General features: G+C 29.6%; 1 protein-coding gene across 3 annotated transcripts in view; it reads right to left on the bottom strand.

Annotated features, from left to right (window-relative positions):
* Positions 1-426: 426 nt before the first annotated feature.
* Positions 427-14,251, bottom strand: part of salto — a 31,768-nt gene continuing 17,943 nt past the window's right edge. For 2 of the 3 annotated variants that reach the window (XM_075312458.1, XM_075312459.1), the window contains 8 exons: positions 12,145-12,288; positions 11,956-12,083; positions 11,631-11,898; positions 6,586-6,644; positions 6,465-6,513; positions 6,069-6,308; positions 1,248-1,450; positions 427-777 (listed from right to left, as the gene is read on the bottom strand). In XM_075312458.1, the coding sequence (XP_075168573.1) occupies positions 597-777; positions 1,248-1,450; positions 6,069-6,308; positions 6,465-6,513; positions 6,586-6,644; positions 11,631-11,898; positions 11,956-12,083; positions 12,145-12,288 (1,272 nt within the window). In that variant the 3' untranslated portion in view covers positions 427-596. Of the gene's footprint in view, positions 778-1,072; positions 1,181-1,247; positions 1,451-6,068; positions 6,309-6,464; positions 6,514-6,585; positions 6,645-11,630; positions 11,899-11,955; positions 12,084-12,144; positions 12,289-14,251 lie in introns of all 3 variants that reach the window. The other variant, XR_012723371.1, reaches the window with a different exon arrangement.

Raw genomic sequence — 14,251 nt, 5'->3', positions numbered from 1 at the left:
AGCAGAATATTGATTTCCTCGCAACGATAAGGGACTTTTTGTCGGCAGAAATGTGCAACATTCTGGAATAAAAAGATGGATCAGAACATGCTCCTTTAGATTTCATTAATTCCGCCTTCATTTATCGGTGGATCTGCGTAAGCTTAGCCCATCAGTGAAAATTAGCATCTGTGGTAATGCCTAGATCTATATTTTAGGGAGTCAAAAAGCGAATGGCTAAAACTTCTCCACCATCCTCATAATTTGTATTCGAAATACCTTAATATTCAAGTAATCTTATAATTTACTCGACTATATATGAATGAAAATAGTATTCAATGGATATACATATGTATGTATGGATGTATGTATGTGTATCGTTATGTTCTAACGATTGGTCCCATTGTTATTAGATGAATTCTTTGTGAAGTGATTGGACAAACTATGTTTATTTATTCATTTATTTCGAGACAAAATTTATTGAGGCTACTCTCTCTACATACATATCAACAATTTAGACAATTTCCATAAAAATGCATACAACGATAATTTGCGCAAAACAACCTATAAACCCACAATCATTTAGAAATAATTAACAAACGGTAGCTTAAAAAGCTTTAAGTTTCATATTTTTTAACATTAATATCGATGTGACGTTTACGTTTGCGTTCATTGATGAAATGTTGCAAGTTATGATTAACACCGTCATCCCCACCATCATGGTGATTGTGATATGCTATGGCAGCGGGTAAAATTAAATTCATATTACAATTTAATAGATTGGCTTGGTAAATGGCTCTGAAAATAATCAAAAAAAAAAGAACAAAATGCTTTTTAATTTTCCTGCAAAATATTTCTCAAAGCTCTAGAAAGCTTTATGCTCGCATATAACGGAAAACTTTAGTATACAGAAGCACATAAAACTTTCTCTAAAGCTTTGTTATGGAGAAAAACACGCTCTAAACAAAAACCTTTGAAAAATGTTTGAATTCATAGATAATTCAAAGGAACACCTTTGAAATCGAATGGAATTCTAACATTTTTCAAAGATGTGAATATTATTTTTTTTTGTTTGGGAAAATTAAAAACTTACTTTATAAAAATATACATAGATTGATTGGTTTCTAAAGTTTTCCGTTTTTTTACGACATCTTATTATTGATTCAATATCGTACTCAGATAATATTGTTCATACATTTTTCTATTAAAAAATATTTAAAGTTTTTATTGAATTCTTCTAATCTCTGTCTCTCGGTTTGTATACTCACATGGTCTGCTTCAATTGATTTATATCATCTTCCATACGTCCTATTTTCTCCTCTTGCTTAATTCTTAACATTTGATTACGATTATTATTTTCCTCCAACAATTTAATAACATGAGCCTGATTCGATAATTCCTCTTGTTTGCTATTGATTTTATCGCAAAGATTTTGAAAATCTTCTGTCTTTATGCGTACTTCAGTAGTAAGCTGAGAACAAGAAATGTCCGATTATATTATGGTAGATAATGATGATTATATACAACAGGATCTAGTCTCGGATATCGGTAATTGGCACATCAACCCAGGGAAAAATTCTAAGGCGATCTAAGAATGTCAGTCTATCAGTTGTCCATAGAGAGAAGGAATACGATCACCTCAAACATATTTCAAGAACAAAATGTTTTTTTTTTTTGTATGTGGATCATGTAACATGTTTGACGCAATCATGTTATTTGATTTCGACAAGCATTTTATGCTTGCGGCAAACATCCAAAACTAACAGTTTGCTCTTGAAACAGTTTTGAGGTGATAATATTCCTTCTCTGCATGGAATACGATCACCTCAAACATACGATCACCACAGGAATACGATCACCTCAAACATATTTCAAGAGCAAAATGTTTTTTTTTTTTTTGTATGTGGATCATGTAACATGTTTGAAGCAACCATATAATTTGATTTCGACAAGGATTTTATGTTTACGGCAAACATGTTCCCCATCCAAAACTAACAGTTTGCTCTTGAAATAGTTTTGAGGTGATAATATTCCTTCTCTGCATGTAACCACGCTAAAGCCTTCAATTCTGAAATTTGGCATATACTCAGTTTTTTTCGAAGATGTGCTATATTGGTCACAATATAAACCAACCCCTTCCTCCCATTTGGTCTCTTGAGCATCTAGAAACCGCAATTTTTATCCGATTCGCCTAAAATTGTAGGTCTAGGATTTTGGATTCGCAAATACGTCGGTCGGTCCTTGGTTTAGTATATCCTCTAATTGTGCAGACCCCCCGATTTCATTTCTTTGGCTTTTAGACACCGAAAAATTTATCCTAAATTTTCTAAATTGAAAACTAAGCGCGTCAATTAGACCGTTCTCCCGATTTAAATTCGTAGCATTAGATACACCCACATTTTTATCCGATTTACCTGAAACGGGAAGTCTAGAGGTATTTTGTGACGAATATAGTTTTTTGCTTTAGCCCCCAAATAGACCGATCTACCGATCTGATCTTAGTCTTTTAGACACCGAAATTTTTATTCGATTAACCTGAAATTGGAAATCTAGAGGTATTTTAGTGTAATTTTTTGTTGGGGCTTTTTAGAGACCGGAACTTTTATCCAATTCGCCCACAATTGAAAATGTGGAGATATTTTGGGTGCGTCAATGCGTGTACCGAATATGGTGCATATCAGTTCGAGTTTGGGTCAAAAACTAAGTGCGTCAATTGGACCGTTCTCCCGATTTAAATTCGTAGCCTTAGATATACCCACATTTTTATCCGATTTACCTGAAACTGGAAGTCTAGAGGTATTTTGAGTCAAAAAACAGGTGTGACGAATATAGTTTTTTGCTTTAGCCCCCAATTAGACCGATCAACCGATTTGATCTTAGTCTTTTAGACACCGAAATTTTTATTCGATTAATCTGAAATTGGAAATCTAGAGGTACGAGTTTAGTGTGATTTTTTTGGAGTTTTTAGAGACCGGAACTTTTATCCAATTCGCCCAAAATTGAAAATTTAGAGATATTTTGGGTCCGTCAATACGTGTACCGAATATGGTGTATATCAGTTCAAGTTTTGGTATAGCCCCCATATAGACTGGGGGTCGATTGAATTCATAGGTTTTTATACACGGAAATTTTTATATGAATTTCCCCAAATTGGTAATTTACAGGTATTTTGAGTAAAAAAATATTTATGCCAAGTACTGTGTATATGAGTCCATGTTTTGGTATAGCCCTAATTAGACCGAACTCCCGATTTGACTTCTTGACTCCCTGGACAGCGAAATTTTTTCCGATTTCCCTAAAACTTTAAATCTAAATATATTTTGGGTCCGCCAATACGAATATGGAGTATATCGGTCCATGTTTTGGTATAGACCCCATATAGGCGACCACCCCCGATTGGATTTTATGGCCTCCAAGACTCCAAAATTTTCAAATGATTTGCTTAAAATTGGAAATCTAGAGGTATTATAGGCCCACAAAAAATACGTGTGGCGAATATAGTGTATATGGGTCCATGTTTTGCTATAGCCGATCCCCCGGTTTGACTTCTTGGGCCTCTAGACACCGAAATTGTTATCCGATTTGCCTGAAATTGGAAATCGAGAGGTATTTTGATACAAAAAAAAAAACAGGTGTGCCGACTATAGTGTATATGGGCCCATATTTCCCTATAGCCGTTAATTGGACATATCTCCCGTTTTGACTTTTTGGACTTTTCGACACCGAAATTTATATCCGATTTGCCTGAAACTGGAAATCTAAAAATATTTTGGACTTCTTGAGCGTTTATACATCGACATTTTTATCAGAATTTTATAAAGTTGGTCACCATATGGACCGACCTCCCGATTTGATGTCTTGGCTTTTTAGACACCAAAATTTTTATCCGATTTGTATATATATATATATATATATATATATATATATATATATATATATATATATATATATATATATATATATATATATATATATATATATATATATATATATATATATATATATATATATATATATATATATATATATATATATATATATATATATATATATATATATATATATATATATATATATATATATATATATATATATATATATATATATATATATATATATATATATATATATATATATATATATATATATATATATATATATATATATATATATATATATATATATATATATATATATATGGAAGCTATAACTAAATCTGACCCGATTTAGATGATATTTTCAAGGTTTAATTGAAACCACAGAAGGTGACCTTGTGCTAAATTTTAGTAAGATCAGTTTAGAAATGAGGCCTCTATGGTCTATATGGGAGCTATATTTACATCTGAACCGATTTCGATGAAATTTTGCACATATAGTTAGAACTATAGAGGACTGAATCTAGCCAATTCTGAGTAAGGTCAGTTAATAAGGGTTCTATGGCCAAATTTGGGAAAATCGGGCTATACATATATATGGGACCTATATCTAAATCTGAACCGATTTGGATGATATTTTGCACATAGAGTCAGTGCAATAGAAGATTAGAATACGCCAAGTTTGACAAATAAGGGGCTTATGGCCAAATTTGTGAAAATCTGGCGATACATATATATGGGAGCTATAGCTAAATCTGAACCGATTTCTATGATTTTTTCACATATATTAAGTGCTATACACAACTAGATTTGGCCAGCTTGAAGTCAGATCGGTTGATAAATAAGGGACTTATGGCCAAATTTGGGAAAATCGGGTGATACATATATATATGGGAGCTATATCTAAATCTGATTCTGATTTCGATGACATTTGGCACACTTAAAGCGTGGTCCATTCGATTACTTTGTGGCAAATTTGACGCCGATCGGTTAGTAAATAAACACAATTTGCTTTTCTTTTTCTGGTATATCTAAATTTGATTAGATTTTTTCCAAATTCAATAGCGTTTGTCTCTGTACCAAAGAAACGCCAACAACTAAATTTCATCAAAATCGGTTAATAATTGCGACCGGAATCCTGCGAACAACAAATACATGGACGGACAAATCAGACGGACGGACGGACACCAAGCGCTAGATCGACTCAGGAGGTTGTGCTGAGTCGATAGGTATATATTTTATGGGGTCTAAAGTCAATATTTCTGGTAGGCACATTTTTTGGCAGATCAAAGTTATTATACCCTGACCACTATTTATAAGAGATTTTGTCGAAATTTCCTTTGTATACTAAATTTTGTACAAATTTCCTTTCTATGGGAAATTTTGTTAAAATTTCATTTCTATGGGAAATTTTGTCAACATTTTTATTTCTGCAGGAAGTTTTAAAAATGTAGGAAATTTCTTCAAAATTTACATGGTATAGGAAAAATTTTTTTTGCTAATGTAAATTTTCTGCAAATGTAATTTCTATAAGAAATTTTGTACAATTGTATAGTATTTAACATATGAAAAGTTTCGTAATTCGAATGGGAAAATAATTACAATAACGAAAAATTACATTAAATTTTTACAATGGCTCAATTACTAATGCCACGACCAAAATTTTGGAGCAATCGGATGAAACTTGCTCCTCCAAGAGCCTCCGCCAATACCTAAAAGTTGTCCGATATGACCCATTTGCAATTTCATGTGACCTACATTAATAATAACAACTTGTGTCAAGTTTCAGGTTAATAGCCTATTTCGTTCGAAAGTTAGTGTGGTTTCAACAGACGGGCGGACGGACATCACTCGATCGACTCAGAATTTTACCGCGACCCAGAATATATATACCTTATGGGGTGTGTGACCAATATTTCAATGTATTACAAACGGAATGACAAAGTTAATATGGTATGTGTGGTGGGTATAAAAACCGGAACTACTTCACATTGGGAAGAATTAATGGCCACCATTAGCTTTACCAGATCCTGATATCCGTGAATAGAAAACACAACACATGCTCCCATCTTCCGATATTGGGAATCGCAAGTATTTATATTTCTTATAACTTAGAACTTTTAAGTTCATATCTTTTTTAAATTATTAAAATATCGTCAAATGAAAATTTTGCGATTTGCAATTCCGAATATCGGGACTTGGGGGATACAATACCTCATTTATCGTTGTATTCCTTTCGCCAATTTGTGCTAATAAATCACCCATTTGAATATTGTGATTTTTCTCATTTTCCTGTAGAGAGTTTATCAATTCACTGCGGACTTCCAACAGTTGGTGCTCACGTTTAATTTGCTCCTCCAATTGTGTGATATTTATTTGGGATTTGGAAAGTTCTGATTTGAGCTTTTCTATTTCGCGGCGTTTTTCCGTTACAGATTGGCGTAGTTTTGAAAGCTTTAAATAAATAAATAAATAAATAAAAGGGTGCCAAGGATTTTAAATTTAAAATATTTTCCAAATATCTCTAAAATTCTTTAATACAAACTAAAAAGATATATTTTTAATTTCATAGAAAAAATAAAACACAATAATCTTAACTCTTTTAATTACCTCATGTTGTACATTTTCTGGATATTCACTTAGCTGTTGTTGTAAGTTTCTACAAAATAGAAAATATTAAAAATGCAATATTTTCAAATTTTTACTTTAGCTAGAAAATAAAAATTCTTACATTATTTGAGTTTCGGCTTGCTGCAGTTTCCCTTCCAAATCCTTTTTCAAAGATAAACTCTGAAAATGTTCCAAAGATTTATGAATATTATAGGAAAAATAAAAGACATTGGTTTCTAGATATACTATATGTAAATTGAGGCTTGGAACTTTTTTATTGATACAATGAAATACTTTTATAACCCAGCAAAAAAAAATTGGAAGTTCTTCCAAAGGCACAACTTTAAAAGCACTTCCAGAAGATGCACTCCCGATGATGTTCTTTATTTTAACTACCCAGGAAGTTATTTTAATTAAAAATTTTATAACTTGGTTTTTTCATACTTTTAATGGATAATTTTAACTTTTTTTTGTTTCAAATAGATTAAAAACAGAATAAGAATTCATAAAATGGTACAAATCATTAAAATTTTGTCGAAATAAATACTAAATCCAATCTGAAAAAATTGTGCATTTTTGAAAATATTTGAGGTCAAACGTTTCCGACAAGCGTTAGAATCCAATAAAAATTATAGAAAATTATAAAAATTATTTATTTGACAAAATATCACAGAATTTTTTAATTTACATCCAAAACATTGAATTCGGATCACACCTAGAGAAGTGATGCAAATTCCGTGCAACGGCTGTTGAAATGGTGGACATCCGTCCTATGACAAGCCCATGTTAAATTCATCGCTTCTGCGCCAATTTTGCATCACTTCCGGATCCAAAAAGGACATTTTCACTACTTTTTTGGCGACGCTTTTTTTGCTGGGAAGGGCTAGGAAATTATTCATATATACTATGAAATATAATGAAATTTTTCATTAGTAGCGAATGAAATTTTTCATTGATACAATGAAACACTTTCATTGAGGTAAGGAAATATTTTATATAAATTGTGAAATGTTTCGTTAGTCAAAATAAAATCCATAATTATAATAAAAACTTCCATCATATTTACAATAATTCTTCATTGAATCATTTTTAATGAAATTTTCATTAATGGACTGATGGAAGGAAATATGGAAATATGGATGGAAATATTATGAAATAGTTCGTTGGATTAGAGAAAATTTATCCAACGACATTTTTTTTTTGTTGATACAACGAAAGATATTCATTAAGGTAAGGAAATTGTTCATATAAATTATGAAATATTTCTTTAGTCAATCAAAAAACAAAAATCCCAACAATAATGAAAACTTTCATTATATTTACGATATTCTTTTATTGGATTAATTTTAATTAAATTTTCATTAATTTTTTGGACTACATTTAGAACATACAAGATATAAACAAGTAAGGAAAGTCTAAAGTCGGGCGGGGCCGACTATATTGTACCATGCACCACTTTGTAGATCTAAATTTTCGATACCATATCACATCCGTCAAATGTGTTGGGGGCTATATTTAAAGGTTTGTCCCAAATACATACATTTAAATATCACTCGATCTGGACAGAATTTGATAGACTTTTACAAAATCTATAGACTCAAAATTTAAGTCGGCTAATGCACTAGGGTGGAACACAATTTTAGTAAAAACAAATATGGGAAACATTTAAATCTGAAGCAATTAAAAAAAAAAAAACTCTATATATATGTATTAGAAGTTTAGGAAAGTTAGTCATTTTTACAACTTTTCGACTAAGCAGTGGCGATTTAACAAGGAAAATGTTGGTATTTTGACAATTTTTGTCGAAATCAGAAATATATATATGGGAGCTATATCTAAATCGGAACCGATTTCAATCAAATTGGGACACATGACTATATTACTAATTGTACTCCTAGTGCAAAATTTCAACCAAATTGGGCAAAACTCTGGCTTCTGGGGCCATATAAGTCCATATCGGGCGAAAAATATATATGGAAGCTATATCTAAATCTGAACCGATTTCAATCAAATTTGGCACACATGACTATACTACCAATTGTACTCTTTGTGCAAAATTTCAAGCTAATCGGTATAAAACTCTGGCTGCTGGGTCTATATTAGTGCATATCGGGCGAAAGATATATATGGGAGCTATATCTTAATCTGAACCGATTTCTTCCAAAATCAATAGGGTTCTATTCTGACCCAAATTAGGAACATGTGCCAAATTTGAAGGCGATTGGACTTAAATTGCGACCTAGACTTTGATCACAAAAATGTGTTCACAGACAGACGGACATGGTTATATCGACTCAGGGACCCACCCTGAGCATTATTGCCAAAGACACCATGTGTCTATCTCGTCTCCTTCTGGGTGTTACAAACATATGCACTAACTTATAATACCCTGTTCCACAGTGTGGCATATGGGAAACATTTAAATCTGAAGCAATTTTAAGGAAACTTCGCAAAAGTTTATTTATGATTTATCGCTCGATATATATGTATTAGAAGTTTAGGAAAATTAGAGTCATTTTTACAACTTTTCGACTAAGCAGTGGCGATTTTACAAGGAAAATGTTGGTATTTTGACCATTTTTGTCGAAATCAGAAAAACATATATGTGGGAGCTATATCTAAATCTGAACCGATTTCAATCAAATTTGGCACATATAACTATACTACTAATTGTACTCCTAGTGCAAAATTTCAACGACATTGTGCCGAAACTCTGGCTTCTGGGGCCATATAAGTCCATATCGGGCGAAAAATATATATGGAAGCTATATCTAAATCTGAACCGATTTCAATCAAATTTGGCACACATTACTATACTACCAATTGTACTCCTTGTGCAAAATTTCAAGCTAATCGGGATAAATCTCTGGCTTCTTGGTCCATATAAGTGCATATCGGGCGAAAGATGTATATGGGAGCTATATCTAAATCTGAATCGATTTCAACCAAATTTAGCACGCATAGCTACAATGCTAAATCTACTCCCTGTGCTCAACCAAATTGGGCTAAAACTCTGGCTTTTAGGACCATATTAGTCCATATCGGGCGAAAGATATATATGGGAGCTATATCTAAATCTGAACCGATTTCAATAAAATTTTGCACACTTGACTATACTACTAATTGTACTCCTAGTGCAAAATTTCAACCAAATTCGGCCAAAAATCTGGCTTCTGGGGCCATATAAGTCCATATCGGGCGAAATATATATATGGGAGCTATATCTAAATCTGATCCGATTTCAATCAAATTTTGGATACTTGACCATACGACTAAGTGTTTTGTTTGTACAAAATTTCAAGCAAATCGGAATAAAACTCTGGCTGCTGGGTCCATATTAGTGCATATCGGGCGAAAGATATATATGGGAGCTATATCTACCGATTTCTTCCAAAATCAATAGGGTTCTATTCTGACCCAAATTATGAACATATGTTCCACAGTGTGGCGCAGGGTATAAAAATATTAATAAATTTTTCATTAAAAATATGAAAAAAGAGAGTTATAAAAAAGTTGACTGAAATGAACTTCCTGTGTACATCTTTGGGAGGGCATTTTTGGAAGTTCTTTTAATGTTGTGCCTTGAGAAGAACTTCCAAATTTTTTGCTCGGTGGCTTAGTTTTAATGCAATTTTCATTAAAGTTTTGAAAAAAAAACATTTGAAAAATCTATGATTCAATTCCGAAATTAATTGATCTAATTAATTTTTAATTGAAATATCTTCAATCACGAAAATGATAGTATCACAGTTTTAATTGGACATAAAAAAATATTTGATTAAAAAACTAATTGATTTGAAATTTTCAATTAATTTTTGAATTGATTCAATCAAAAATTTAATTGATATTGATTGCAAAAATTAATTAATTTAGTAGTTACTTCAATCAAAAATTTAATTGAAGACGATTGATTTGATTTGAAAATTTCAATTAATTTTTTAATTGATTAATTTTTTGGAATACATTTGGAACACACAAAAAATCTATGATTCAATTACGAAATTAATAAATTTTTTGATTGAAATATCTTCTATAATGAAAATGATAGTATCAATCACCGTTTTAATTGGACATAAAAAATATTTGATTAAAAAATTAATTGATTTGATTGGAAATTTTCAATTAATTTTTAAGTTGATTCAATCAAAAATTTAATTGATGTTGATTGCAAAAATTAATTAATTTTGTAGTTAATTCAATCAAAAATTTAATTGATAACGATTGGAAAACAATCAATTTTTTTAAAAATATTTGATTAAACAATTTGAAAATTTCAATTAGTTTTTAATTGATTCAATCAAAAACATAATTGATGTTGTTTGCTAAAAACAAATAATTTCTTAATTAATCAATTAAAAATTTAATTTATGTTTATTGCAAAAATTATTTAATTTTTTTATTTGATAGATCAAAATTTCATTGATGTCGATTGGAAAATTCAATTAGATTTTTAATTGATTATTTAGTTAAACTTCAATCTTAATACCATTCAACTTTTTTAATTAAATCAGTTAAACAATTATTTGTTTAACTTATTTTTTCGACATCGATAAAATTTTTTTAATTAAATTGGTAATTGAAACAATTAATGGTTAAAAATAATAATTAAAAATTTTATTGTTTTCAGTAATTGACCTACACAGAAAAAATTTTCACGAAAATTTGTCTTGAGTTTTAAAAAATATTCAATTAAAAACAAATATTTTAATTGAAACAAAATTCAATCACAAAAATTAATAGCGTCAATCAATTGTTTAATTGGATCAATTAATTTTTTATTTGACTTTCATGACTTTGATTGGAGACATTTCAATTAAAAAAATTAATTGGATCAATTAATTTCGCTATTGAATCAGAAAAAAATGTTTTATGTGTAACTGACTTAATTTAATTGGATCAATTAATTTTTTTAATGCAAAAAGTTTTCAGCTTCAATTAACTTTTTAATTCTATATATTTTCGTGATATTTTTTTCTGTGAAGCTAGGCAGAAAAAAATGGCGACAATTTTTCCAATTAAAGACTTAATTGAGTTAATCAATTAATTGATTTTTTAATTGACTTTCAATTAATTTTTTAATTGATACTATCATTTCTATTGAAGACAATTCAATTAAACAGTAATTTCGTGATTGAACACAAAAACTATTTTTTTGTGTGCATTTACCTCCTGTAATTTTTGATTCTCTTTTTCCAAAGCCATGTTATTATGTTGTAAAATTTTTAGTGATTCTTGTAAATTGGAAATTTCTTTCAATAATTCTGGAGATTTATTTTCCTTTTCATATTTAAGCGTCATTTCCTTCATTCTTATTTTTAAGGCTTGTAATTCATTTTGGAGATTTGCTATAGTTTCATTCTTTTCATACACTTCATTGCTTTGGGTTTTAAGATCAACTTCAAGGATTTTAAAATTCTTTTCTAATAATTTATAACTGAAAATGAAAAAAAAATAATGTGTAATTTTTTATTTATTAAAAATGCAAACACACCTTTCTCGATTAGTGTCCAATTCTTCTTGCAGATTCTCTATATCTATGGTGAATTCTTTTTCTTTTGCCTTTAGATTCGCTTGATGAGTTCTAGCTTCCTCTACAGCCAATTGCAGATTCTTTTCCAACTGAAATTTTGTGTTTTATTTTTTTTTTTTTGATAAAATAATCATGGTAGTGTAAACTTACTTCACTTATTTGATTATCTTTCTGTGCTATAAGCATGATTGATTCAGATTCTAAATTGGTTTTTAATGAAAGTATTTCGTCCTCATGTTTCTTAGTAAGTTCAGCCAGATTTTCCTCGGCTTCTTTCAAGGATTTTTTATATTCCTGTAAAAATTATAAAATAAATAAGGGGCGACAAAAGTTTGACCAACAATAATTGTTAAACCCTTCACCTAGCATTTTAATCGCTCTACTCCCCTATATATGGAACAGATCTTCTACAATCGAATATTAATGCAATAAAACATATCTCCATTCTTTGTTAAGATGGCTATCCACATGCAATAATAAAAGCATTATCAACTTTAAATTTTGGTCAAGCGATACAAGACGAATTCCTAACGAAGAAACGTATTTTAGTGGCCCTATGGCAATCCTCCTCCCCAAAGAGAATTGGAATCTCTTTACTTTGGAGTCTTGCTATAAACAGTTGTTTTCTCTTCTAAGAAAAGTAAAGTATAAAAGTGGTGATATACGATAAATAGGCACTAGCAGTTATGGTAAATTCTTAGACACCCATTTCCAAGTCATTCGAGCTTTCCAGAAGACTGGGAAATGGGCACGAATTGAAGAATCGTCTTGTGGTAAATCTGGCATAGATAGAACTCGCGATGTAGTGTAAAGAACATAAGACAGCTACAGATTCCCTTAATCACATATTGCATCTATTGGCTTTAGACACGCTAGCCAAATAATCAGCTGTAGCAACTGCTACAGCTGATGGAGGAAAACTACCCTTGTTTGGTGCAGAAGGCCTCTTTTATCCGGTGCTCGGAAGGAGGTTAATCCTTGTAGCTTCTCACCGCATACCTGTTTGGTATGCTGCCTGAACTAAAAGCTCTCTTTTGTTAAGTTGTATCTCTAGCTCTAGATAGAAAGTCATCTCTGAAGATTTAAGTTTATAAGCAGCGTTGCCACAATGAACAACATTTTTCCACAATTGGACCAAAATTCGTATCAGCGGATCATTTTTCCAAATTAAATTCATATTTAAATTTTCGATAGAAAATGTTGTCAAATTTGTATTTCTATTTATTTCTATAGAAAATTTTGTCAACATTTTATTTTTGTAGAAAATTATGTCAAAATGTAATTTCTATAGAAATAGTTTTTAAAATTGTACTTTCGACAAAATTTTATTTTTGTAGAAAATTTTGTCAACATTTTATTTTTGTAGAAAATTTTGTCAACATTTTATTTTTGTAGAAAATTTTGTCAACATTTTATTTCTGTAGAAAATTTTGACAAAATTTTATTTCTATAGAAATTTCTGACAAAATTTTATTTCTATAGAAAATTTTGTCAAAATTTTATTTCAATAGAAAATTTTTATAGAAAATTTTGTCAAAATTTCTATGGAAAATTTTGTAAAAAGTTTATTTCTATAGAACATTTTGTCAAGATTTTACTTTTATAGAAGATTTTGACAAAATTTTATTTCTACAGAAAATTTTGACAAAATTTTAGTTCTTTAGAAAATGTTGACAAAACTTTATTTCTATAGAAAATGTTGTCAAAATTTAAATTCTATGGAAAATTTTGTAAAAAGTTTATTTCTATAGAAAATTTTATTTCTATAGAAAGTTTTGTCAAAATTTTATTTCTATAGAAGATTTTGACAAAATTTTATTTCTATAGAAGATTTTGACAAAATTTTATTTCTGTAGAAAATTTTGACAAAATTTTATTTTTGTAGAGAATTTTCACAAAATTTCATTGCTATAGAAAATTTTGTTAACATTTTATTTCTATAGAAGATTGAGAAAAAAGTTTATTTCTATAGAAAATTTTGACAAAATTTTATTTCTATAGAAAATTTTGACAAAATTTCATTTCTATAGAAAATTTTGTCAAAATTTAATTTCTATAGAAAATTTTGTCAAAATTTTAATTCTATAGAAAATTTTGTCAAAATATTATTTCTATAGAAAATTTTGTCAAAATTTTATTTCTATAGAAGATTTTGACAAAATTTTATTTCTATAGAAAAATTTGTCAAAATTTTATTTCTATAGACTTTTGTCAAAATTTTATTTCTATAGAAGGTTATGACAAAATTTTATTTCTA

This window comes from Haematobia irritans, chromosome 5, assembly GCF_050003625.1.
Source record: "Haematobia irritans isolate KBUSLIRL chromosome 5, ASM5000362v1, whole genome shotgun sequence".
Lineage (NCBI taxonomy): Eukaryota > Metazoa > Arthropoda > Insecta > Diptera > Muscidae > Haematobia > Haematobia irritans.
This window is presented reverse-complemented; position numbering and strand designations above follow the sequence as displayed.